This window comes from Stomoxys calcitrans, chromosome 1, assembly GCF_963082655.1.
Source record: "Stomoxys calcitrans chromosome 1, idStoCalc2.1, whole genome shotgun sequence".
NCBI lineage: Eukaryota > Metazoa > Arthropoda > Insecta > Diptera > Muscidae > Stomoxys > Stomoxys calcitrans.
In genome coordinates this window covers 208,202,366-208,227,859 of record NC_081552.1, presented here as the reverse complement: position 1 = coordinate 208,227,859, position 25,494 = coordinate 208,202,366, and the positions used below count along the sequence as shown (strand labels likewise).

Here is a 25,494-nt window from a genome sequence, read left to right as displayed (position 1 = left end):
AATCGCATGAAAATATCAAACAAATCGTTAAAATTAGTTTGTTTTTGGCGTAAACACTCATAGGCCATTTTCAAGGTCGAAAACGCTGTAACTCCTTCAATTTTTCGAATTTTTTCAATTAAAAGGCATTCCGCGTTTCCAAATTCGAAGAGGATTCGCAAAATAAAGAGAAATTATTAAATTTTCACTTTTTATTTTTTTGCATTTTTTTTGCCAAAATTTTCGATTTTTGATGGAAAATTTTTTTTTGAAATAAGTAAAGAGTAGTGAAGTTTGTTGTCTAAAAGTGCGATTTAAAGCAATTCCCGAGATTTTTCTTAAAAAAACAAGCCCAAAAACGCATATTTGATGTCCAAAAAAACGAAAAAAAATCGACGTGAGTTCGAAATGCCAGTAACTTACTTAGATTTTCGAACTTCAGAAATCACAGAACACCATTGGATTCGAAAAGTAAAACTCTTTCCAGATTGATGCTGACTTGCGTAAAAATTGCATGTATTAATCAAACAAATCGTTAAAATACGTTTGGTTGTGGCGTAAACACTCATAGGCCATTTTCAAGGTCAAAAACGCTGTAACTCCTTCAATTTTTCGAATTTTTTCAATTAAAAGGCATTCCGCGTTTCCAAATTCGAAGAGGATTCGCAAAATAAAGAGAAATTATTAAATTTTCACTTTTTATTTTTTTGCATTTTTTTTGGGAAGGCTAACCCCTTGCCAAAATTTTCGATTTTTGATGGGAAAAAATTTTTTGCGTTAAGTACACAGTAGTGAAGTTTGTTGTCTAAAAGTGCGATTTAAAGCAATTCCCGAGATTTTTCCTAAAAAAACAAGCCCAAAAACGCATAATTGATGTCCAAAAAAACGAAAAAAAATCGACGTGAGTTCGAAATGCCAGTAACTTACTTAGATTTTCGAACTTCAGAAATCACAGAACACCATTGGATTCGAAAAGTAAAACTCTTTCCAAATTGATGCTGACTTGCGTAAAAATCGCATGTATTAATCAAACAAATCGTTAAAATTAGTTTGTTTTTGGCGTAAACACTCATAGGCCATTTTCAAGGTCGAAAACGCTGTAACTCCTTCAATTTTTCGAATTTTTTCAATTAAAAGGCATTCCGCGTTTCCAAATTCGAAGAGGATTCGCAAAATAAAGAGAAATTATTAAATTTTCACTTTTTATTTTTTTGCTTTTTTTTGGGAAGGCTAACCCCTTGCCAAAATTTTCGATTTTTGATGGGAAAAAATATTGTATTGAAATTTGTTGTCTAAAAGTGCGATTTAAAGCAATTCCCGAGATTTTTCTTAAAAAAAACAAGCCCAAAAACGCATAATTGATGTCCAAAAAACGAAAAAAAAATCGACGTGAGTTCGAAATGCCAGTAACTTACTTAGATTTTCGAACTCCAGAAATCACAGAACACCATTGGATTCGAAAAGTAAAACTCTTTCCAGATTGATGCTGACTTGCGTAAAAATCGTATGTAATAATCAAACAAATCGTTAAAATAAGTTTGTTTTTGGCGTAAACACTCATAGGCCATTTTCAAGGTCGAAAACGCTGTAACTCCTTCAATTTTTCGAATTTTTTCAATTAAATGGCATTCCGCGTTTCCAAATTCGAAGAGGATTCGCAAAATAAAGAGAAATTATTAAATTTTCACTTTTTATTTTTTTGCATTTTTTTTGGGAAGGCTAACCCCTTGCCAAAATTTTCGATTTTTGATGGGAAACATTTTTTTTAAATAAGTACACAGTAGTGAAGTTTGTTGTCTAAAAGTGCGATTTAAAGCAATTCCCGAGATTTTTCCTAAAAAAACAAGCCCAAAAACGCATAATTGATGTCCAAAAAACGAAAAAATCGACGTGAGTTCGAAATCCCAGTAACTTACTTAGATTTTCGAACTTCAGAAATCACAGAACACCATTGGATTCGAAAAGTAAAACTCTTTCGAGATTGATGCTGACTTGTGTAAAAATCGTATGTATTAATCAAACAAATCGTAAAAATTAGTTTGTTTTTGGCGTAAAAACTCATAGGCCATTTTCAAGGTCGAAAACGCTGTAACTCCTTAAATTTTTCGAATTTTTTCAATTAAAAGGCATTCCGCGTTTCCAAATTCGAAGAGGATTCGCAAAATAAAGAGAAATTATTAAATTTTCACTTTTTATTTTTTTGCATTTTTTTTGGGAAGGCTTACCCCTTGCCAAAATTTTCGATTTTTGATGCCAAAAAATTTTTTGAGTTAAGTACACAGTATTGAAGTTTGTTGTCTAAAAGTGCGATTTAGTGCAATTGCTGACTTTTTTTTTCCCAGAAAAACAAGTTAAAAACGCATAATTGATATTCAAAAAAAAAAAGCACAAAATTCTGTACACCCAGAGATAAATTGGTACCAAACGTGCTTATCTCAGTACGACACGGTATTGATAGTAAAGCAACACCGTATGATAACAAAGCAATGCCGTATGATAAAATGGCATATAAAACGAATAATACTGTTTGGTGTTAGCCTTATTACCGAACTGATGTTGGTTTTAATACCAATCTGTTACCGGTTTTAGCATCAACCCGTTTTCGGATTTAATACCAAATAAACATTGCATTTCCCAAACCCCTTCCATCATCCAACCAAAATAAAAAACCATTGAAAATAATTTTAATCTTATTTTATTTCGATTATTTATGTCAATAATTACAATTGAATAATTACAAAATGTAATGGTACATCGTGACCAACCTCGATTCTTGTATTCAGCTATTGACTTCATTTCCATTGATTGCCAGAAGTTGTTTTCATATGAACACACCAACAAAGCATCATTTACCATACAAGAGACTGTATCATGTTTTGGATATAGCTAGCGACCTTAGAGTTTGTACTATTTCCATTTTCTATTTCCCTCAAAACAAGTTCAAAGTGGCATAATTGATATCCAATCCATAATATATCAAAAAAAAAAAAAAAAAAAACAAAAATCGATATGAGTTCGAAATTCCTGTAACTTTCATGGTTTTTCCAACTTTATATATCAAAGAATGCCATTGGAGTTGAGCAGTAATGCTCTTTTCAGTTTGGTGCTAGCTAGCGAAAAAATCGTTTATATTTTTTGAACAAGTCGTAAAAATCTGTTTGTTTTGGGCATAAACGTTCAAAGGCCATTTTCAAGGTCGAAAACGCTGTAACTCCTTCAATTTTTCGAATTTCTTCAATTAAAAAGCATTCCGCATTTCCAAATTTGAAGAGGATTCGTAAATTAAACAACAATTATGAAAATTTCAAAAATTTTTGACAAAATTTTCGATTTTTAATGGGAAAAAATTTTTTTGAGTTGGGTATACAGTAGTGTAGTTTGTTGCAAAAGAATGCGATTTAGCGCAATGCCTGAGATTTTTCCTTAAAAAACAAGCTCAAAGTCGCACAATTGATATCCCAAAAAACGAGAAAATTCGTCGTGAGTTCGAAATTACTGTAACTTACTAAGTTTTTCGAACTTCAGGAATCAAATAACAGTATTGGATTCGAGAACTTATCCACTTTCCAGGTTGGTGCTAACTAGAAAAAAATCGAAATTTTAATTATTACATTCGTTTATCGTACTTTTAAGTTTATTATATTGTTTAGTTTGTTCGAATTAAAGCCCACTTAATTGAAATTAAAATGAAATGTTCTGTCCATTTGCCTACCTTAGTAATCGACCCTCGTCATACCCTTATTTCAACTCCATTCCTCATACTTGTTTACAACATTTGTGCAAAATAGTTCGAAAACAAGATCCCGTACGATCCCGTAGCAACAAACATCATAGCAACGGCTGTGATCATCATGGCAAATGAAAACATATTGAGTGCCGCGAAGTTGGTTACAACTTTAAGGAAAATAGTTCGTAAACAACATACCGTTGGGTGACAGCAACAATCATCAAAGTTGAATGCGAGTGGTGATTAACAGCAGCACATACGGCATAGCCGATAGAACGAGTTTGAGATGCTGTCGTGGTGAATTTGTTGGCTATAAAAAGTTTTGAGTGTGACGAAACGGGGTCAGCCGTTGAAGAAACAGACATAATCCAGCAAGTGAGTCGTTCGAGCAACATCAAGCCCACAGAAAGCAAGTGAGTATTAACAACAAGTGTATCTAGTGAACAAAGACAGACAACCGTGAGTGTTAGCTTTAGCAACAGTGCCCTTTTGAAGCCGTGTTTATTGTTTCAATGCCGTGTTAATTATCTTACGTGGTGACGTACCCTTAAGCACCGTAAACTCGAAATCTTTTCTCGGCGTGCGCATCTTTTACGTAGTGAAGTACCCATAGACAAAGTATTTTCTTCCTTCCAGTGCTATGCGAGTCTTTTTACGTGGTGACGTACCCATAAGCACGTAAACTCTATTCGTCTCATGCCGTGCGAGTCTTCTTACGTAGTGACATACCCGTAAGCACCATTCACGTGATTCTTCTTTTGCCTTTACCCGTGAGCAACATATCATCGATTTTATCGTGTCTCCGAGTCTTCTTACGTGGTGACGTACTCGTAAGCAACGTAAACTCAATATTTCCCGTGTCTCGGAGTCTTCTTACGTGGTGACGTACTCGTAAGCAACGTAAACTCAATATTTCCCGTGTTTTGGAGTCTTCTTACGTAGATGCGTACGCGTAGGCGACGTAAATTCGATTCTTTTCAGGCCGTGCGAGTCTTTGTTTTCATAATAACGTACCCCTAAGCTCCCTTACATTGATTCTTCTCGTGTCTTCTTGCTTGGTGACTCAACCGTGAATAACATATTACTGATTTTCTCCGTGTTCCGAGTCTTCCTTAGTAGTGACGTACCCGTTAGCACGCTAACATCGATTCTTTTCGCGTCTTCTTGCATGGTGACGCGCCCTTGAGCAACATTCCATTTATTAGCTCCTTGTTTCGAGTCTTTGTGCGTGGTGACGTATCCATAAGCATTCTAACACTAATTTTTCTCGTATCCTCTTACGTGGTGACGCACCCGTGAGTAACATACCATTTATTTTCTCCGTGTTCCGAATTTCTTGAGTGGTGACATACCCGTAAGCACCCTACGTCGAGTCTTCTAGTGTCTTCTTACGTGAAGACGCACCCGTGAGCAACATATCATTAATTATCTCCGTGTTTTGAGTCTTCTTACGTGGTGACGTACCCGTAAGCACTCTAAAACCGATTCTTCATCACTTATTCTCGTGCTTCCAAGCCTTCTTGCGTGATATTTCTTGATTCTTCTCAAGTCTTCGAGTCTTCCTACGTGGTGGCGTACCAGTGAGCAACGTAGTCCGGGCATTTCACCGACGTTCGACCCCAAACTCGATTCTACCGGTACCTTACGAGCGTTAATTCGATTCTTCTGGCACCGTACCGCCAAAAACATGATTCTTTCAGTGCCTGGTGAGCCCGCTTACATAGTGCCAAGACTGATCATGCAATCTTGAGAGGCGACTTGCCCATAAGCAATGAACCTATCACATGTGGGACACTAGACGAGATCCCCAGATTTAGCCTGAACATAGACGCGACCAATTTCCCGTTCCTGAACGCACCGACCCTTGACTCGTACGTCTCCTAGGACACGCCTTCGCCCGCCGCCTCGCCAACGTAGCCGCCAGCCTCCCCCAACCATACGAAGTGTTGTACCAGGCCCAGTCTGCCTGCTATCTGTTCTTTAAGGAACCACCGAGCCAAAAGCTTTCAACTCCGCCCGACCAGACGAAGTGTCGCACCAGGTCACCTATGTCAGAGATTACCTTCTTGAAAAACGTCGTGGAAGATACTTCACGCCGGAGGACGAAGTGCCGTACCAGATCTAGTTAACCCCTTGCCAAAATTTTCGATTTTTGATGGGAAAAATTTTTTGACTTAAGTACACAGTAGTGAAGTTTGTTGTCTAAAAGTGCGATTTAAAGCAATTCCTGAGATTTTTCTTAAAAAAAAACAAGCCCAAAATCGCATAATTGATGTGCAAAAAACGAAAAAAAATCGACGTGAGTTCGAAATGCCAGTAACTTACTTAGATTTTCGAACTTCAGAAATCACAGAACACCATTGGATTCGAAAAGTAAAACTCTTTCCAAATTGATGCTGACTTGTGTAAAAATCGTATGTATTAATTAAAGAAATCGTAAAAATTAGTTTGTTTTTGGCGTAAACACTCATAGGCCATTTTCAAGGTCGAAAACGCTGTAACTCCTTCAATTTTTCGAATTTCTTCAATTGAAAAGCATTCCGCGTTTCCAAATTCGAAGCGGATTCGCAAAATAAAGAGAAATTATTAAATTTTCACTTTTTATTTTTTTGCATTTTTTTTTGGGAAGGCTAACCCCTTGCCAAAATTTTCGATTTTTGATGGGAAAAATTTTTTTGAGATAAGTACACAGTAGTGAAGTTTGTTGTCTAAAAGTGCGATTTAAAGCAATTCCCGAAATTTTTCTTAAAAAAACAAGTCCATAATCGCATAATTGATGTCCAAAAAACGAAAAAAATCGACGTGAAATCGAAATGCCAGTAACTTACTTAGATTTTCGAACTTCAGAAATCACAGAACACTATTGGATTCGAAAAGTAAAACTCTTTCCAGATTGATGCTGACTCGCGTAAAAATCGTTTGTATTAATGTTAGGTTGCGTAGTTTCCAGTGCTTAGCAATGGTATCCTTGATACATTTACAGGACTAACCTTGATTGCCTTGGTTGGAATATGAAAAACTTAACAAGAAACAATTTTTGTTGCTTGGACACAAGAAAATGTTAATAATAAACAAATTTTAAGACAGTCTACATTCAAAGCTGCGGTGGAAAACACACAGTTCTCTAAAATACAAATAAAACAAGTCTCCGAAGCTTAAGCAGTACTGGTATTACACTCAAAAAATGCGTAACAACAATGTGAAGGAGGCGGGCAAAGTGTAAGTAAATGTTGCTTGAAGCAAGCCTGTTAATAATTTGTATTATCTACGGCTCTCTATTCATAGCACGGAACAAATTGATATGGAATTTAATGCGCGAAGAAACTACCCCAGAAGATGGTCAAGGTATTATAATGAAACACCCTGGGATGATATGTACAATCCAAATAAGCTTAGTCAAAAGATAAAGGAGTTAGCCCAGGAGGAAGGTTGATTTAAGGCCTTTAATTTTGGTATTTTTCATTCACAACTAAAAAAACGTCCGTTGTATTGTAGAGCTTTGTCCTTACCAGCACGTGAATGAAGGCGATGGTCACTTTGTTTCCCCCGACATGTATAAATCCTTAATCAGCTACTGTCGATGTGGGCGTCCTCGTTCTGATTTTCATCTTCTAAGGTGTGTCCAAAAAGAGAAAGCGAAATTTGTTCCTACTGAAGAGGAAATAGCCAAAGGAATTGCAAAAGATAGGCTTCAATTGCCAAAGACATCTAGTGGTAAGTGTTGTGAAGCAAAGATGCTTTATCTGTTTCTACACACTTCACCTTTGAAGGAGTTTAGGGTGGACCTACAAAAGTTTGTTCCGCCCCAATATAATGTCGCATTTATTAATTAATGTCTTCAACTCCTTCAGCCTTTGTAGGATGGCATGATAAAACACCCACGTACAAACAATGGGAGGAGTCGATCCGATATAAATCACCAGTTTACGATATGCCCGGAGAGAGAATAACAACTTCACCTTACAATGCCATAATTATAGGTTAAATTGGTAATGCGTCCTGGATACGCTCCAAAAGTTCGATATCAGAAAAAGGTTTAGAACACTCTGTATAAGATGTAATTATTTTAAATTCAAATTGTGGCAACATTTTTTTCTTTAATAAATAAACAATAATTTAAAATTCAATAAAAATTGTAATTTTATTTAGTTAAATGTTAATGCTGGCTTTGTAAGTATGAGTATTGCCCCTGAACTTTTCGCAATATTGCTCCCGAACTTCACATTAAGGGCAAATGGGGATTTCGATGAATACCTTGCCTAAGTATGTCGCTAGAATTAGTGCCAAAACCTTTACTCTTGTTGGAACTTGCACCAAAATTTTCGACACTTTATCAGGGATTAGTAACCCATGAACCAGGAAGATGACACCCGACATATATTCGCCTATCAAATAAAATAAAAATATTTACCCAAGAAGGAGGAAAAAATGATTAAAACTACCGTTTTCCTAGGAAAATAGTACTCAAACTGGTTTTTCCAAGGAAAAGGGTAAGGGGAGGTCACCCTAGCGCAGAGGTTAGCATGTCCACCTATGACGCTGAACGCCTGCGGTGGTTTTCCCCCTCCTAATGCTGGCAACATTTGTGAGGTACTATGCCATGTAAAACTTCTCTCCGAAGAGGTGTCGCACTGCGGCACGCCGTTCGGACTCGGCTATAAAAACGGAGGCCCCTTATCATTGAGTCTAAAATTGAATCGGACTGCACTCATTGATATGTGAGAAGTTTGCCCCTGTTCCTTAGTGGAATGTTCATGGACCAAATTTGTTTTGTAAACTTGTCCTTTCCGGGAATAGGGATACTACAATCACCCTCTCACCAGGAAAAGTGTACTTAAACTATCCCATTCCCAGGGCTACCATTTCCTTGAGAAAGAGTAATTTTAGTTTCCTTTTCGTTGGAAAAAGATGGTTTTAGTACCCCTTTCCCTGGAAAAGGGAAGTTTTAAGGTGAACCTGTACCCAGAGTACTTAAACTATCTTTCCCAAGGAAAAGGGGCACTGAAACTACCTTTTCCCAAAGAAAGCGGTATTAACACCTTTTGCCATAAGAAAAGAGTACTAAAATTACTCTTTCCCAAGGCAAAGGCTGTTAAAATTCCAAGGGAAAGGGTACTTAAAATACCTTATACCAAGTAAATGGGTACTAAAACAACCCTATTTCCAGGAAAAGGTTACTAAAAGTACTCAGTGCATTAAAACTGTCCTTTCCATTACAAGGGTAGGAAAACTACCCTTTCCATTAAACGGGTACTAAAATTACCCTTTCCATTAAAAGGGTAATAAAACTACCCCTTCCATTAAAAGCGTAGGAAAACTACCCATTCCCAAGAAAAAGGGCATTAACTTACACTTTCCGAAGGAAAATTGAACTAAACTACCCTTTCCGAAAGAAAATTTAACTTAACTACATTTTTCCGAAGAAAAAGTGAACGAAAACAAAAATTTCCCCAGAAAAAGTGAACTAAAACTACCCTTTCAAAAAAAAATGTGTTCTAAAAGAAGGCTTTTAGTGCGAAAATGATACTTAAACTTGAATTTAACAAGAAAAATGATACGAAAACTACCCTTTTCCGAGGAAAAGTGTACTATAATTGTACTTTCCAGAAGAAAATAAACTAAAACTATATTTTCAAAGAAAAAATGTACGTAACTCCCTATTCCCAAGGAAAATGATATAAATTACCATTTTATAGAGGAAAATTGTATCAAAGCTACACCTCCTAAGGGAAAGTGAACTAAAAATACTCTTTTTCAAGGAAAGTATACTAAAACTACCCTTTCCAAGGAAAGGGCACTGATTATACTCAATGAAAAAGTACTATAACTAACCCTTTCCAAGGAAAAGTTTACCAAAACTACCCTTTCCTAAGAAAATTGTACTAAAAATACTCTTTCCCAAGGAAAAGTGTACTAAAACTACCCTTTCCCAATAAAAATGCACCAAAACTACCCTTTTCCAAGGAAAAGTGTACTAAAACAAACCTTTCCCAAGGATAAGCGTGCAAAGACTATCCTTTTGCAAGAAAAAGTGTCCTTAAACTATTCTTTCCCAAGGAAAAGTATACCAAAACTAGCCTTTCCCTAGGAAAAGTGTACTAAAACTACCCTTTCCCAATAAAAATGCACCAAAACTACCTTTTTCCATGGAAAAGTGTACTAAAACAATCCTTTCCCAACGAAAAGAGCTCTCATAATACCTTTTTCCAACGAAAAAGTACAATAACTACCACTTTCCAAGGAAAAATGTACTAAAACTACCATTTCCAAAGGAAACGTGTACTAAAACTACCCCTCTCCATGGAAAAGTGTGCTAAAACTAGCATTTTCCCAGGAAAGGAGTACTAAAATTAAGCTTTCCCAAAAAAAAGGGCACCAAAACTACCATTTTCCAAGGAAAAGTGTACTAAACCAACCCTTTTCAAAGAAAAGGTATACTTAAACCAGTCATTTCCTAAGAAAGGTGTACTAAAACTAAACTTTCCGAAAAAAATGCACCAAAAGTAAATTTTTCCAAGGAAAAGTGTACTGAAACAGCCCTTTCACAAAAAAGTGCACTTAAACTACGCTTTTCCAAGGAAAAGTGTACTAAACCAATCCTATCCGATGGAAAAGTGTACTAAACCAATCCTTTCCAATGGAAAGGTGTACTAAGACTATCCATTCCCAAGAAAAAGTGTAGTAAAAATACCAATTCCTAAGGAAAAGTGTACTAGAACTACCCATTCCTAAAGAAAAGTGTTCCAGAACTATCCTTTCTTAAACGAAAGTTTAATAAATCTACCTTTTCCCAGGAAATGGTTTTAAAACTACATTTTTCCAAGAAAAAGGGTACTACAGCTAAACTTTCAAGAGGAAAAGAAAACTAAAACTTTACTTTTCCGAGGAAAAGGAAACTTAACATTCCCTTTCAAAGGAAAAAGTACTAAAGCTAAAACGTACTAAAAATACCGTTTCTCAAGGAAAAGTGTAATAAATCCACCCTTTGCCAAGGAAAAGTGTGCTTAATCTACCCTTTCCTAGGGATAATTGTACTTAAACTACCTTTTTCCCTAGTAAAGTGTATTCAACTACCCTTTCCCAAGGAAAAGTCTACCCATTTCCAAGGAAAAGTGTACTAAAGCTACCCCTTCCCACGGAAAAGCGTACAAAGCTACCCTTTCAAGAGGAAAAGAAAACTAAAACTTTACTTTTTCTAGGAAAAGAAAACTAAAACTTTCCTTTCAAAGGAAAAAAGTACTAAAACTACCGTTTCGCAATGAAAAGTGTACTAAAAGTACCGTTTCCCAACGAAAAGTGTACTAAAACAACCATTTCAAAGCAAAAAATTACTAAAAATACCGTTTCACAAGAAAAAGTGTACTTAATCTACCCTTTGCCAAGGAAAATTGCGCTAAAACTGCCCTCTCACAAAGAAAGGTGTACTAAAACAATCCTTTGCCGAGAAAAAGTGTACTAAGACTACCCTTTCCCAGGGAAAAGTGTACCAAAACTACCCTTTCCCAAAGAAAAGTGTTCCAAGGAAAAGGGAATTAAAGGTTAACTTTCCTAATAAAAAGGAAAGTGTTCTTAAGAAAAGTGTTCTTTAACTATCCATACCAGCGAGAGGGGTACTAAAACAACCCTTTCCTGAAAAAAAAGTGTACTAAGACCAATCTTACTCAAGGAAAAGGGAACAAAACTACACTTTCAGGAGGAAAAAAACTTAACTTATTCGAGGAAAAGAAAACTAAAACCAACCTTTCAAGGGAAAAAAGTACTAAAACTACCGTTTCCCAAGAAAAAGTGTACTAAATCTACAATTTCCCAATGAAGAGTGTACTAAAAGTACACTTTCCCAAAGAAAAGTATACTAAAACAACTATTTCCTAAGGACATGGGTATTTAAACTACACATTCTCGACGAAAAGAAGACCAAAACCACATTCCCCCGAGGAAAAAAGACTAAAACTACCTTTTTAAAGTAAAAAGGTACTAAAAATACCATTTCCTAAGGAAAAGTGTACTTAAAGGATACTAGAATTTTACTCTTCCAAGAAAAAGAGTACTAAAACTAAAATTTCCCAAGGAAAAGTGTACTTAAAGGGTACTAGAATTTCTCTTTTCCAAGAAAAAGGGTACAAAAATTAACCTTTCCTAAAGAAAAGGGTACTAAAACTACCCTTTTCCAAGGAAAAGTCTACTAACACTACCCTTTTAAAGGGAAAAGTGTACCGTTTCCCATGGAAAAGTGTTCTTGAACTATCCTTTCCTAAGAAACAGGTACTAAAACAAAACTTTCCTGAAGAAAAGTGTAGTAAAACTTCCCTTTCCAACGGAACGGGGATACTTAAACTGCCTTTTCCGAAGGAAGACGTTACTAAAGCTACCCTTTCCAAAGGAAATGGGTACTGAAACTACCCTTTCCCTAGGAAAAGTGTACTACAACTACCCCTTCCTGAAAAAACGTGTACTAAAACTACCCTTTCCTGTAAAACAGTGTACTAAAACTACTTTTTCCTGAGGAAAAGCGTATTAAAACTACCCTTTCCAAGGAAAAAGGGTACTTAAACCACCCTATCGAAAGAAAAAGGGTAGTAAATCTACCCTTTCCGAAGCAAAAGTGTCCTAAAACTATCCTTTCCTGAGAAAGGGGTACTTAAACAAACATTTCCTGAAGAAAAGTGTACTAAAACTACCCTTTCCCGAGGAAAAGTGGACTTAAAACTTTCTAAAACTACCCTTTCCCAAGGTATAGGGAACAAAAGCTAAATTTTCCCAGGGAAAATGGTACAAAAACTACCATTTCAAAGAAAGCAGGGTATTTGAACCACCCTTTCCAAAGAAAAAGGGTAGTAAATCTACCCTTTTCAAAGGAAAAGGGCTACTTAAACCACCTTTTTCAAAGAAAATGTACAAAAACTAAGGTTTTCCAAAGAAAGGGGTAGTAAAAGGGTAGTTTTCCAAAGAAAAAAGGTACTAAAACTACCCCTTCCAGAGAAAAAGGATACTAAAACTACTCTTTTCAGAAGAATAGTGTACTAAAATTACCCTTTCCAGTGGAAAAGAGTTCTAAAACTATCCTTTCCTGAGGAAAAGTGTTCTAAAACTTTTTTTTCCTGATCAAAAGTGTACTAAAACTACCCTATACTGAAAAACAGTGTACTAAAACGACTCTTTCCTGAGGAGAAACGTATTAGAACTACCCCCTTCCTGAGGAAAAGTGTACTAAAACTACCCTTTTCCAAAGAAAAGGGAACTAAAGCTAAACTTTCCTAAGAAAAAGGGTACCAAAACTACCCTTTCAAAGGAAAAAGGGTACTTAAACCACACTTTCCAAAGAAAATGGGTAGTAAATCTACCCTTTCCGAAGGAAAAAAGCTACTTAAACCACCCTTTTCAAAGAAAAAGTACAAAAACTAAAGTTTTCCAAGGAAAAGGATGCTAAAGTTAATTTTCGCAAGGAAAAGTGTATTTAAGCTCCCGATTTCTAAGGAAAAACGTTCTAAAGCTACCCTTTCCTAAGCAAAAATGGTACAAAAACTTTAATTTTGCAAAGAAATGGTTACTAAAACTACCATTTCCCAAAGAAAAGGGTACTTAAACTACCCCTTCCTAAGGAAAAGGGTACTAGAACTACCATGTTCCAAGGAAAGGCTACTAAACTAAATTTTCGCAAGGACAAGTGTATTTAAACTCCCGATTTCCAAGGAAGAACGTACTAAAGCTACCCTTTCCTTAGCAAAAATGGTACAAAAACTTAACTTTTCCAAAGAAATGGTTACTAAAACTACCATTTCCCAAAGAAAAGAGTACTAAAATCACCCTTTCTCAAGGAAAAGGGTATTAAAACTACCCTTTCTTAAGGAAAAGGCTACTAAAGCTACCCTTCCTAAGGAAAAGGGTACTAGAACTACCACTTCCCAAGGAAAGGCTACTAAAGCTACCCTATTTCAAAGAAAAGGGTTCAAAAACTACCCTTTCTTGAGGAAAATTTTACTAAATCTACCCTCTTCCAAGTAGAAAGGGTACTAAAACTTCACTTTTCCAAAAAAAAGGTTACTGAAACTACCATTTCCCAGGAAAACGGTACTAGAACTTCACTTTCCAAATACCCAAAGAGGTATTTAAACTATCTTTTTCCAAGGTACTTAGACTACCCTTTCCCAAGGAATAGGGTACTTAAACTATCCTTTCCCAAGAAAAGGCTACTAAAGCTATCCTATTCCAAAGAAAAGAGTACAAAAAAACTACCCTTTCTTGAGATAAATTGTACTAAATTTACCCTCTTCTAAGGAGAAAGGGTACTAAAACTTCACTTTTCCAAAAAAAAGGTTACTGAAACTACCATTTCCCAGGAAAAGGGTACTAGAACTTCACTTTCCAAGGAAAAGGGTACTTGGACTACCCTTTCCCAAGGAGGAGGGTACTAAACTACCCTTTCTTAAGTAATAGGGTACTAAAACTACTCTTTACCAAGGGAAAGGCTACTAAAGGTTCCCTATTTCAATGAAAAGGCTACTAAAAACCAACTTTAGCCAAAGGAAAAGCTAAAAAACCTACCTCTTTCCAAGGAGAAGAGTAATAAAGCTATCATTTTGCATGGTAAGGGTTAGTAAGATTACCTTTTCGATTCCCAAGGAAATGGGTACTAAAACTACCTTTCCCCAAAGAAAAGGGTACTTAAACCACCCTTTCCCAAAAAAATGGTTCAAAGTCTACCCTTCGCAAGGAAAATCGTTCAGATTCTACCCTTTCCTAAGGGAAAGAATACTTAAGCTGTAATTTTTTTTGGAAAGGGGTAGTATGATTACCTTTTCGATTCCCAAGTAAATGGGTACTAAATTACCCTATCCCAATGAAAAGGTTTCTAAAACTAACTTTTCCCAAGGAAAAGTGATACAAAAGCTATCCCTTCCAAGGAAAAAGTTGCTTAAACTATTGGGTTGCCCAAAAAGTAATTGCGGATTTTTCATATAGTCTGCGTTGACAAATTTTTTCACAGCTTGTGACTCTGTAGTTGCATTCTTTCTTCTGTCAGTTATCAGCTGTTACTTTTAGCTTGCTTTAGAAAAAAAATGTAAAAAAAGTATATTTGATTAAAGTTCATTCTAAGTTTTATTAAAAATGCATTTGCTTTCTTTTAAAAAATCCGCAATTACTTTTTGGGCAACCGAATCCATTTTTTCAAAGAAAGGGGTACAATAACTACCCTTTGCCAAGGAGAAGGGTACTGAAACTACAGTTTGCCAAGGAGAAGGGTACTGAAACTACAATTTGCCAAGGAGAGCGGTGCCAAAATTAACCAAGGAAAAGTGATACAAAAGCTATTCCTTCCAAGGAAAAAGTTGCTTAAACTACACTTTCTCAAAGAAAGGGGTACAATAACTACCCTTTGCCAAGGAGAAGGGTACCGAAACTACCCTTTATCAAGGAGAGTGGGGTACTGAAACTACCCATTGCCAAGGAGAAGGGTATTGAAATTACCCTTTGCCAAGGAGAAGGGTATTGAAATTACCCTTTGCCAAGGAGAGGGGTGCCAAAATTAACCATTCCCAATGAAAAGTGTACTAAGTCTCATATTTCCCAAGGATAAAGGCACTAAAACATCTCATTCCCAAGGGAAAGGGTATCAAAGCCTACCTTTCCTAAAATAAAATTTTTTAAGAATTTTTCAAATAAAACTGTGAGGTATTGCTTTAACCAGCATAATTACGAAAAGAAGTTTTAGTCCCTTATTCAAGGAAGCTTTTGGATTTTCCAAATTTGAAAAATTTGCAACATTTTCGACTTGAAATGTCAATAAAAATGACATGTTGATAATTTTTTCAAAATTACAAAAAGATTTTTTTTCGCAAGTAACCACCATTACCTAAACTGAAAAATGTTTGATTTTGAAAATATGGTATTTAGAAGTAAATTATGAATCATATTTAAAATTTTTTGTTTAAGATTCAGGAGCAGAAATAAAGAGTTGGCGTGTTAGGCCAAATTAACGCTATGCAGCTTAATTGGCTGTTTCGACTGATATTTCGAGCAGTCTCAAACGAAATTATCTGGATATACTCGTTTGTGGCCGTCATTTTATAGGGCACTTTTGAAGTCCTTATACGAGCTCTGGCCAGGCATTTACTGGTATTTCGCTAAGATACTAGGAAATCTTAAACATGATGCAATTCAGATGAAATATCACAATGACAAATTTTATTACCTACTTATCCATTTACTAGCCAATGGCCAGAACTTCCTACTGCACTTCTCAGAAAACTACAGCAATTTTTACAAATTTTACGAAAAGAAGCTGATTTTAAACGAAAGCGCCTTTACTACCGGCATGTTGGAGGCATAGCGTCTGATCGGTCTTTGTTCACATACCGTCAATGATTTAGTGCTTCATATTAAAACTGGATTTCATTCATTCAGATATTCATTGTTATGGCCATTTCTCCTCCCCCTCCCCCAAGAGTACTATAGGTCGCCATAGAACATCAGCTGCTGGTGAATCATAAAACTCGAAATGTTTGCGGCAATAACAGATCTTTTCTCTAGTCAAACCCACAATGGCAGGCATTGGTCAGTAGTTTCTCAGATGCATTATAAGCAACATCGATTCCTCTTCGAGCAATAAAATACTACAATGAACTCTCATCGATCAGCACGCGCTGCTAGAGCTATTAATTTGGAATTTTTTAAATGTAATTATCGTATGACGTGTGAATATCATTAAAGTTTATTTGGTTTACATTCATCATATTATAGCTCCATTGTGTCTGCTAATTGGCATTAGCTGCATTGTTTGTTTGACCAACCAACAACAGTTTCCCTTTCCCGGCTCATTTCCCACATTTCTACAATCTAGGCTCAATCCGAGTCTAGCAAAAAACAGTCGATGGCTACCGCCGGGACAACAATTGGTTTTTAGCAGAAATGAAGACAATGTAGAGCGCGCTGGATCGGAAACGACTGCCAGCCCCATGGGTACTACTTCGAATCCTGTGTTCGTCAATAATGTTCCGGTCATTCCAACTCTGGCACCATTTTTACCCACAGTCACAACTGCATCACCTCAACACTTGGAGTGTATTCGTCAATGCCCCACCACATCTGAATATAATCCAATATGTGCTAGTAATAGGCAAATGTATGGCAATGAGCAAAAGTTCAATTGTGCAAGAAATTGTGGAGCAGGTATGTTGGAAATACCAAAAAAAAAAAACAACATTTCCTTTTCTTTTTATACCCACCACCATAGGATAGGGGGTATATATCAACTTCCAACCCTACAAAGTATATATATCGGATTGTCGTAAAATACTTAGACGCTTTAACGATGTCCGTGTGTCTGTCCGTCCGTCCGTCTGCTGTAATCACTCTAGAGCATTCAAAAATTGAGATATTGAGCTGAAATTTGGCATAGATACGTCTTTTTGATGCACGCTGGTTAAGTTCTTAAACCGGCCAAATCGCACCATATTTCGATATAGCTGCTATATAGACCGATTTTCCGATAAAGGGCCCAATGCCCTTTATTTTTCATCCGATTTTGCTGAAATTTGAAACAGTGAGTAGTTTAAGGCTTCCCGACAACTGACCCAAATATGGTTCACATCGGACTTTATTTAGATATAGCTACCATATAGACCGTAGACCACCGAGGCCACCGTAGCGCAGAGGTTAGCATGTCCGCCTATGACGCTGAATGCCTGGGTTCGAATCCTCGCCAGACCATCAGAAAACATTTTCAGCGGTGGTTTTCCCCTCCCAATGCTGACAACATTTGTAAGGCAGTATGCCATGTAAAACTTTTCTCCAATGAGGAGTCGCACAGCGGCATGCCGTTCGGACTCGGCTATAAATGGGAGGCCCCTTATCATTGAGCTTAAACTCGAATCGGACTCATTGATATGTGAGAAGTTTGCCCCTGTTCCTTGGTTCATGGGCAAAATTTGAAATTTAAAACAGTGGATTATTTGAAGCCTCCCGACATTTGACCTAAATATGGATTAGATCGGTACATATTTAGATATAGCTGTCATATAGACCGATCTCTCGATAAAGGGTCGGAAGCCCATAAAAGCTTTATTTACTACCCGATTTCGCTGAAATTTGCAACAATGGGTTATTTTAAGCCTTCCGACATCTGATCTAAATATGGTACAGATCGGACTATATTTAGATATAGCTGCCATATAGACCGATCTCCCGATAAAGGGTCCGAAGCCCATAATAGCTTTTTTTTAATTACCCGATTTCGCTGAAATTTAAAAAAAAGTGTTATTATAAGCCTTCCGACATCTGCTATAAATATGGTTCAGATCGGACTATATTTAGATATAGCTGCCATATAGACCGATCTGCCGATAAAGGGTCCGAAGCCCATAAAAGCTTCATTTACTACCCGATTTCGCTGAAATTTGCAACAGTGGGTTATTTTAAGCCTTCCGACATCTGCTATAAATATGGTACAGATCGGACTATATTTAGATATAGCTACCATATGGACCGATCTTCCGATAAAGGGTCCGAAGCCCATAAATACTTTTTTATTACCCGATTTCGCTGAAATTTGCAACAATGGGTTATTTTAAGCCTTCCGACATCTGCTATAAATATGGTTCAGATCGGACTATATTTAGATATAGCTGCCATATAGACCGATCTCCCGATAAAGGGTCTGGAGACCATAAAAGCTTTATTTATTAACCGATTTCGCTGAAATTTAGAACAGCGGGTTATTATAAGCCTTTCGACATCTGATCTAAATATGGTTCAGATCGGACTATATTTAGATATAGCTGTCATATAGACCGATCTGCCGATAAAGGGTCCGAAGCCCATAAAAGCTTCATTTACTACCCGATTTCGCTGAAATTTGCAACAGTGGGTTATTTGAAGCCTCCCGACATTTGACCTAAATATGGATTAGATCGGTACATATTTAGATATAGCTGCCATATAGACCGATCTGCGGATAAAGGGTCTGAAGCCCATAAAAGCTTTGTTTATTACCCGTTTTCGCTGAAATTTGCAACAGTGGGTTATTTTAAGCCTTCCGACATCTGCTATAAATATGGTACAGATCGGACTATATTTAGATATAGCTACCATATGGACCGATCTTCCGATAAAGGGTCCGAAGCCCATAAATACTTTTTTATTACCCGATTTCGCTGAAATTTAAAACAGCGGGTTATTTTATGCCTCCCAATATCCGACCTAAATATGGTTCACATCGGCCTATATTTAGATATAGCTGTCATATAGACCGATCTGCCGATAAAGGGTCCGAAGCCCATAAAAGCTTTTTTTATTACCCGATTTCGCTGAAATTAAAAATAGTAGGTTTTTTTAAGCCTTTCGACATCTGGCCCAAATATAGATTAGATAGGTACATGTTTAGATATAGCTGCCATATAGACCGATCTGCAGATAAAGGGTCTGAAGACCATAAAAGCTTTGTTTATTAACCGATTTCGCTGAAATTTGCAACAGTGGGTTATTTTAAGCCTTCCGACATCTGACCTAAATATGGTCCAGATCGGGCTATATTTAGATATAGCTGTCATATAGACCGATCTGCCGATAAAGGGTCTGAAGCCCATAAAATCTTTATTTATTACCCGATTTCGCTGAAATTTGAATCAGTGCGTTTTTCTGAGCCTCACCATATCCGACCTTAATATGTTTCAGATCGGTTCAAAATTGGATATATCTGCTACAAATATCAACATTTTGTTCTGCAAAATTGAATAGTGACATATATATTAGACCACTCAATGTCCGTGCCGAATTTGGGTGCTTAAGTTATCCAATTTTCACCGGATTGTGACGATAAGGGGTTTACATACATATATACCCAAGGTGTTGGGTATCCAAAGTTCGGCCGGGCCGAACTTAATGCCTTTTTACTTGTTCTTCTTTTTTTATATAGAAGTCAAAGTTTGTTTGCTTATTTGTTCCGTATAACTAAAACATGGCGTAAGCCCCTTTTTGCGAACATTTCAGAAAAAATTCTACAGCGCACCACTGCTGTGGTGCACTATGAGTCGCACTGTGGGATGGGAAATGCAAAAAGTGGTTACGATGTTGACGAGATGTGATTTTTACGATTTCGGATGCCAAAGGGTGCGATTTTTAAAATATCCACCAATAACCAGCGGCCTATTGATAGACCTGTGAGAGTTTAAGCTAAACGAAATTCAAAAAGATCTGTTTTCCCATTTCTATAGGCATTCATTTTGACATTCCGATTGCCTGCTTGTCTGCTTGGGCTCACGCTGCAACTTTTCAAATTTGAGATGTTGGGTTAAGTTAGAGTATTTTTGGTCTCCCTTTCGGACAGCATTTCTAAATAAGTTGCTTAAGCCCATAAAAGGCGGCTTTATTATCCAATTTTGGAACGACATTTTAGACAATGATTGGTATTTGCCCACTGTATTAGAGATTCTTAATTTTAGACAATGATTGTTATTTTTATTGCCTTTCTACCTGTTATGTATACGATTTATTAAACTGGCTTTTTGCACTATTAATTTTTTTTTCTATAAAATCTTTAATAATGAATTTTATAATTCTATTAATTTCCAAAGTATAAACACTTAAACTTGATTTTTAATAAAACATGAAATTTATATACGGCTTGTGTCTTTGCTTCTCTTTTCAGATATTCAAATTGTGCGCAGAGGCAGTTGTGAGGGTCTGGTTCAAATGACTAAAGGTTGATGAGGTTGTTCTACCATACTAACATTTAAGATTATTTATTTCTTTTTTGTTATAATTTTAAAGCCAATAAAACTCTCAAATATTTAAAAAAAAAATAGTATAAAAAACATTAAAAAACTTGTTAAGTTCGGCCGTGACGAACATTGGATACCCACCATCATGGATAAATTCTCCAACCTCTTTCATAACAACTCCACTACCATATTCATTGTGATATGCATATGGGGGCTGGTCTGGATCATATTTGATTCAGGTTCCGAGAACTCTTATACATGTCACAGTTTTAGTGAAATCGGGCAACAAATTTGCCTTTTATAGACTACACCACCACTGTGGTACAGTGTATACTAAGAAGAAGACGAATTTGATGTCTATTTTCAGTGCAAAGTGCCGGTCGCCGCCCCAGACCCAAAACACCCTCGAAACGGTTCATATTTACCGGCCCTGGCAATATGGAGCTCAAATTAAAGGGATTTGGAAGTGCAGCAGGAATTTGTTATCCATATTTGAGTCGAAATGTCTGAGGTGCCATCCCTCCCCTAATGAGAACATTACCACCACAAAACGAGAAGGGGCAAATTCTCACACATCAATGACTGCTTTCCGATTCAAATTTAAACTCAATGATAAGGGACCATTTTTTTTTAGCCGAACGGCGTCCCGCAGTGCGACACCTCTTTGGGGAAATTTTCTTAAATGACCATGCATGGCATCGTACCTCGTATCGCCAACATTAAGAGGGGATAAACACCGCTTTGTCCGATGTTCTCTCGCCAGGATTCGAATACGTCCAGCGTCATAGGCCTCAATGGCACGACTTAGATATCCGCATTCAGGGCGAAGTGTTTCTACCCTAAAAAGATATAAGAGAGAGTTAAAGAGGGCGCACCGGAGCGGGCCCGTTTCGGCTAGTATTTCAAAAAGTAAAGATTGTGCAACCGCACGGGCACTTAGCCCAATTTTTTTTTTAAACCCACCACCTTAGTGTTGGGGTATACTAATCTAGTCATTCCGTTTGTAACATCTCGAAATATTCGGTCCTAGACCATATAAAGCGTATATTTTCTTGATGGTCTTGACGTTATGAGCAGTTTTAGCCATGTCCGTCCGACCGACCAACGGTCCGTCTGTCGAAATCACGATAGAGGTCGAACGCGTAAAGCTAGTCGCTTGAAATTTTGCACAGATACCTTATATCGATGTAGATCGTTGAGATTGCAAATGGGCCATATCGGTTCAGAATTAGATATAGCTCCCATATAAACTGATCGCCCGATTTGACTTCTTGAGCTCTTGGTAGGCGCAATTTCCATCCGATTTAGCTGAAATTTTGCATGTAGTATTCCAATATTGCTTCCAATGTCTGTGTCAACTACGGTCCAAATCGTTCTATAACCTGTTGTAGGTCCCATACAAACTAATATCCAGATTTGACTTCTTGAGCCCCTGAAAGTCGCAATTTTTGTCCAATTTGGCTGAAATTTTGCACCTTTCGTTTTGTGATGACTTTCAACATCTGTACCATCAAGTACGGTCCAAATCCTTCTATAACCTGATATAGCTCCCATATAAACCGATCGCGCATTTGACTACTTGAGCCCTTACAAGCCCCACCTGAGGGTTTCAGTCCGATTTGGCTGAAATTTTGCACATTGTATGTTGTTGTGACTTGCAACAACTGTGCCAAGTATGGTCTATAACCTCATATAGCTCCCATGTAAACTGGTCTCTTTATCATCCTTGTTCGGTTCCTAGAAGCTTTAATTTTTGCTAGTTTGATAGAAGTTTGGTATGTAGGGAAAAAATAATGCCCTACAACTTAATTTATTTTTTTGTAAATTTTTGGCGGAATCCATGGTGGTGGGTTCCCAAGATTCGGCCCGGTCGAACTTTGCACGCTGTTACTTTTTTCACCGAAATCGGGCAATAATTGGGTATTTTATAGCTCGACACGACATTAAATCGGGAGTTCGGTCTATATGGCTATCTAAATAGAGGCTGATCTGGGCCATAGCGGCGATCCTAACACCGCCCACTGTGTCGAACTTCAGCGAAATCCAGTGATAAACGTGTTTTTATGGCCCCAAGAACTTATATCAGGAGATCGCTTTGTAGGGCAACTATATCCAAATATAACCCGATCTTAACCACACTCGATACGAATATCGAAGAGCAGAACAGAACTCATTGTTCTAAATTTCAGCGAAATCTGCAGATAAATTCACTTTTCATAGACCTTAAACCGGGAGCTCGGTGAATATGGCAGCTACATCTAAATCTGAACCGATCTGGGTCGTATTGAACAGGGATGGCCAGAACATAACTCATTGTACTAAATTTCAGCGAAATCGGTAGATAAATTCACTTTTCATAGACCCATAACCTTAAACCGGGAGCTCGGTGGATATGGCAGCTACATCTTAATCTGAACCGATCTGGGTACGTAAATAGCAGAATTGTTGATTTTGGAGTGAAGATTAGCCAGAAGCATTGCAAGAGCTATCAATGCATCTAGAAAAAGTCACATTTTGGTGCGGTTTATGGGCTGGTGGCATCATTGGACCGTACTTCTGAAGGTGATGCGAATCATAACACGTAACTGTGAATGGTGAGAGCTACCGTGAGAGGATGTCCTACTTTTTTTTAACCCAAAATGCAAGAGCTTGAATTGTATGACGTGTGGTTTCAACAAGATGGTGTCACATGCCACGCAGCACGCGCAACAATAGAATTATGTAGAGGCGAGTTGGGCGAAAATTTTATTTCACGTTCGGGGCTGGTCAATTGGCCGTCTAGATCGTGCAATTTAACGCCTTTAGACTATTTTTTATGGGACAATGTTAAGGCTTATGTCTAAACAGATTAGCCGGCTTCAATTAACGCATTGGAACACAACATTGAAGCATATATTCGTGAAAAACCCGCCAAAATCTTGAAAATATTATGCCAAAATTGGACTAAACCGAGAAACCATTTGATAAGCAGTCACGGTCAATATTTGTATGAAATAATCTTCAAACATAAAATTATAGGGACCTTTTTTTCTGAATTTTATGTTTTTTTTTTGAACAGCTTTTCTATATCTCTTAAAAAATCACCCTTTAGTATTCTTCAAAACTATATAAAATTTACTATACTACATATCAATAGACACTGCTTGCTGATAACAGCAATTCATTTTTATACCCAGCACCGTATGATAGGATGTATATTCATTTAGTCATTCCGTTTGCAACACATCGATATATTAATTTCTGACCCTACAAAGTATATATAGTTCGGATCGTCGTATAATTCTAAGACGATTTAATGATGTCCGTGTGTTTGTCGATCTATCTGTCTGTCCGTCCGCCTGTTGTAATCCCTCTACAGGCTTCAAAAATTGAGATATTGAGCTGAAATTTGGCACAGATAGGTATTTTTGATGCACGCTGGTTTAGTTCTTGAACGGGCCAAATCGGACCATATTTAGATATACAATAGCTGCTATATAGACCGATCTGCCGATAAAGGGTCCAATACACATAAAAGCTTTATTTTTTATCCGATTTCGCTGATATTTGAAACAGTGAGTAGTTTAAGGCTTCCCGACATTTGGCCCAAATACGGTTCAGATCGGACTATATTTAGATATAGCTGCCATATAGACCGATCTGCCGATAAAGGGTCTGAAGCCCATAAAAGCTTTATTTTTTAACCGATGTCGCTAAAAATTGAAACGGTGGGTAGTTTTAGTCCTCCCAATATAAGACACGAATATGGTTCAGATCGGACTATAATTAGATATAGCCGTCATATAGACCGATCTGCCGATAAAGGGTCTGAAGCCCATAAAAGCTTTATTTTGTATCCAATTTCGCTGAAATTTGAAACAGTGGATAGTTTTAGATCTCCCGACATCAATTCCAAATATAGTCCAGATCGAACTATATTTAGATATAGCTGCCATATAGACCGATCTCCCGATTAGGGGTCTGGAGCCCATAAAAGCTTTATTTTTTAACCGATTTCGCTGAAATTTAAAATAGAGAGTTATTTTAAGCCTCCCGACATCTGATCTAAATACGGTTCAGATCGGACAATATTTATATATAGCTGCCATAAAGACCGATCTCCCGATTAGGGGTCTGGAGCCCATAAAAGCTTTATTTTTTATCCGATTTCGCTGAAACTCGAAAAAGTGAGTTATTATAAGCCTCCCTGTAGAGGACCCAAATATTGTTCGGATCGGACTATATTCAGATACAGCTGCCATATAGACCTATCCCCCGATTAGGGGTCTGAAGCCCATAAAAGCTTTATTTTTTAACCAATTTCGCTGAAATTTGAAATAGAGGGTTATTTTAAGCCTCCAGACATCTAATGTAAATACGGTTCAAATCGGACTATATTTAGATATAGCTGCCGTATAGACCGATCTCCAGATAAAGGGTCTGAAGCCCATAAAAGCTTTATTTTTTATCCGATTTCGCTGAAACTCGAAAAAGTGAGTTATTATAAGCCTCCGAATAGAGGACCCAAATATGGTTTGGATCGGATTATATGTAGATATAGCTGCCATATAGACCGATCTCTCGATTAGGGTCTGAAGCCCATAAAAGCTTTATTTTTTAACCGATTTCGCTGAAATTTGAAGCAGTGAGTAGTTTTACGCTTCTCAACATTGGACTCAAATGCGGTTCAGATCGGACTGTATTTAGATATAGCTGCCATATAGACCGATCTCCCGATTAGGGGTCTGGAGCCCATAAAAGCTTTATTTTTTATCCGATTTCGCTGAAACTCGAAAAAGTGAGTTATTATAAGCCTCCCAATAGAGGACCCAAATATGGTTTGGATCGGATTATATGTAGATATAGCTGCCATATAGACCAATCTCTCGATTAGGGGTCTGAAGCCCATAAAAGCTTTATTTTTTAACCGATTTCGCTGAAATTTGAAATAGAGAGTTATTTTAAGCCTCCCGACATCTGATCTAAATATGGTTCAGATCGGACTATATTTAGATATAGCTGCCGTATAGACCGATCTCCAGATAAAGGGTCTGAAGCACATAAAAGCTTTATTTTTTTAACCGATTTCGCTGA

General features: G+C 37.2%; 2 protein-coding genes across 2 annotated transcripts; both read left to right on the top strand.

Annotated features, from left to right (window-relative positions):
• Positions 1 to 6,539: 6,539 nt before the first annotated feature.
• Positions 6,540 to 7,722, top strand: LOC106088213 (uncharacterized). The gene is made up of 4 exons (XM_013253623.2): positions 6,540 to 6,925; positions 6,992 to 7,134; positions 7,202 to 7,420; positions 7,558 to 7,722. The coding sequence occupies exons 1-4, from the start codon at positions 6,891 to 6,893 to the stop codon at positions 7,689 to 7,691; spliced, it is 531 nt and encodes a 176-aa protein (XP_013109077.2). The 5' UTR covers positions 6,540 to 6,890; the 3' UTR covers positions 7,692 to 7,722.
• An 8,549-nt stretch (positions 7,723 to 16,271) lies between these two features.
• LOC106093172 (uncharacterized) lies at positions 16,272 to 20,494 on the top strand. The gene is made up of 3 exons (XM_013260186.2): positions 16,272 to 16,380; positions 16,445 to 16,873; positions 20,349 to 20,494. The coding sequence occupies exons 1-3, from the start codon at positions 16,323 to 16,325 to the stop codon at positions 20,405 to 20,407; spliced, it is 546 nt and encodes a 181-aa protein (XP_013115640.1). The 5' UTR covers positions 16,272 to 16,322; the 3' UTR covers positions 20,408 to 20,494.
• Positions 20,495 to 25,494: the final 5,000 nt, after the last annotated feature.

Bases quoted from the DNA above. Each gene is read 5' to 3' on its own strand.
- LOC106088213 (XM_013253623.2), top strand. From the start codon at position 6,891: ATGCGTAACAACAATGTGAAGGAGGCGGGCAAAGT. The intron at 7,135-7,201 runs GTTGATTTAAGG...GTTGTATTGTAG, and splicing joins GGAGTTAGCCCAGGAGGAAG to AGCTTTGTCCTTACCAGCAC. The intron at 7,421-7,557 runs GTAAGTGTTGTG...CAACTCCTTCAG, and splicing joins ATTGCCAAAGACATCTAGTG to CCTTTGTAGGATGGCATGAT.
- LOC106093172 (XM_013260186.2), top strand. From the start codon at position 16,323: ATGAACTCTCATCGATCAGCACGCGCTGCTAGAGCTATTAATTTGGAA. The intron at 16,381-16,444 runs GTAATTATCGTA...ATCATATTATAG, and splicing joins TAATTTGGAATTTTTTAAAT to CTCCATTGTGTCTGCTAATT. The intron at 16,874-20,348 runs GTATGTTGGAAA...TTCTCTTTTCAG, and splicing joins TGCAAGAAATTGTGGAGCAG to ATATTCAAATTGTGCGCAGA.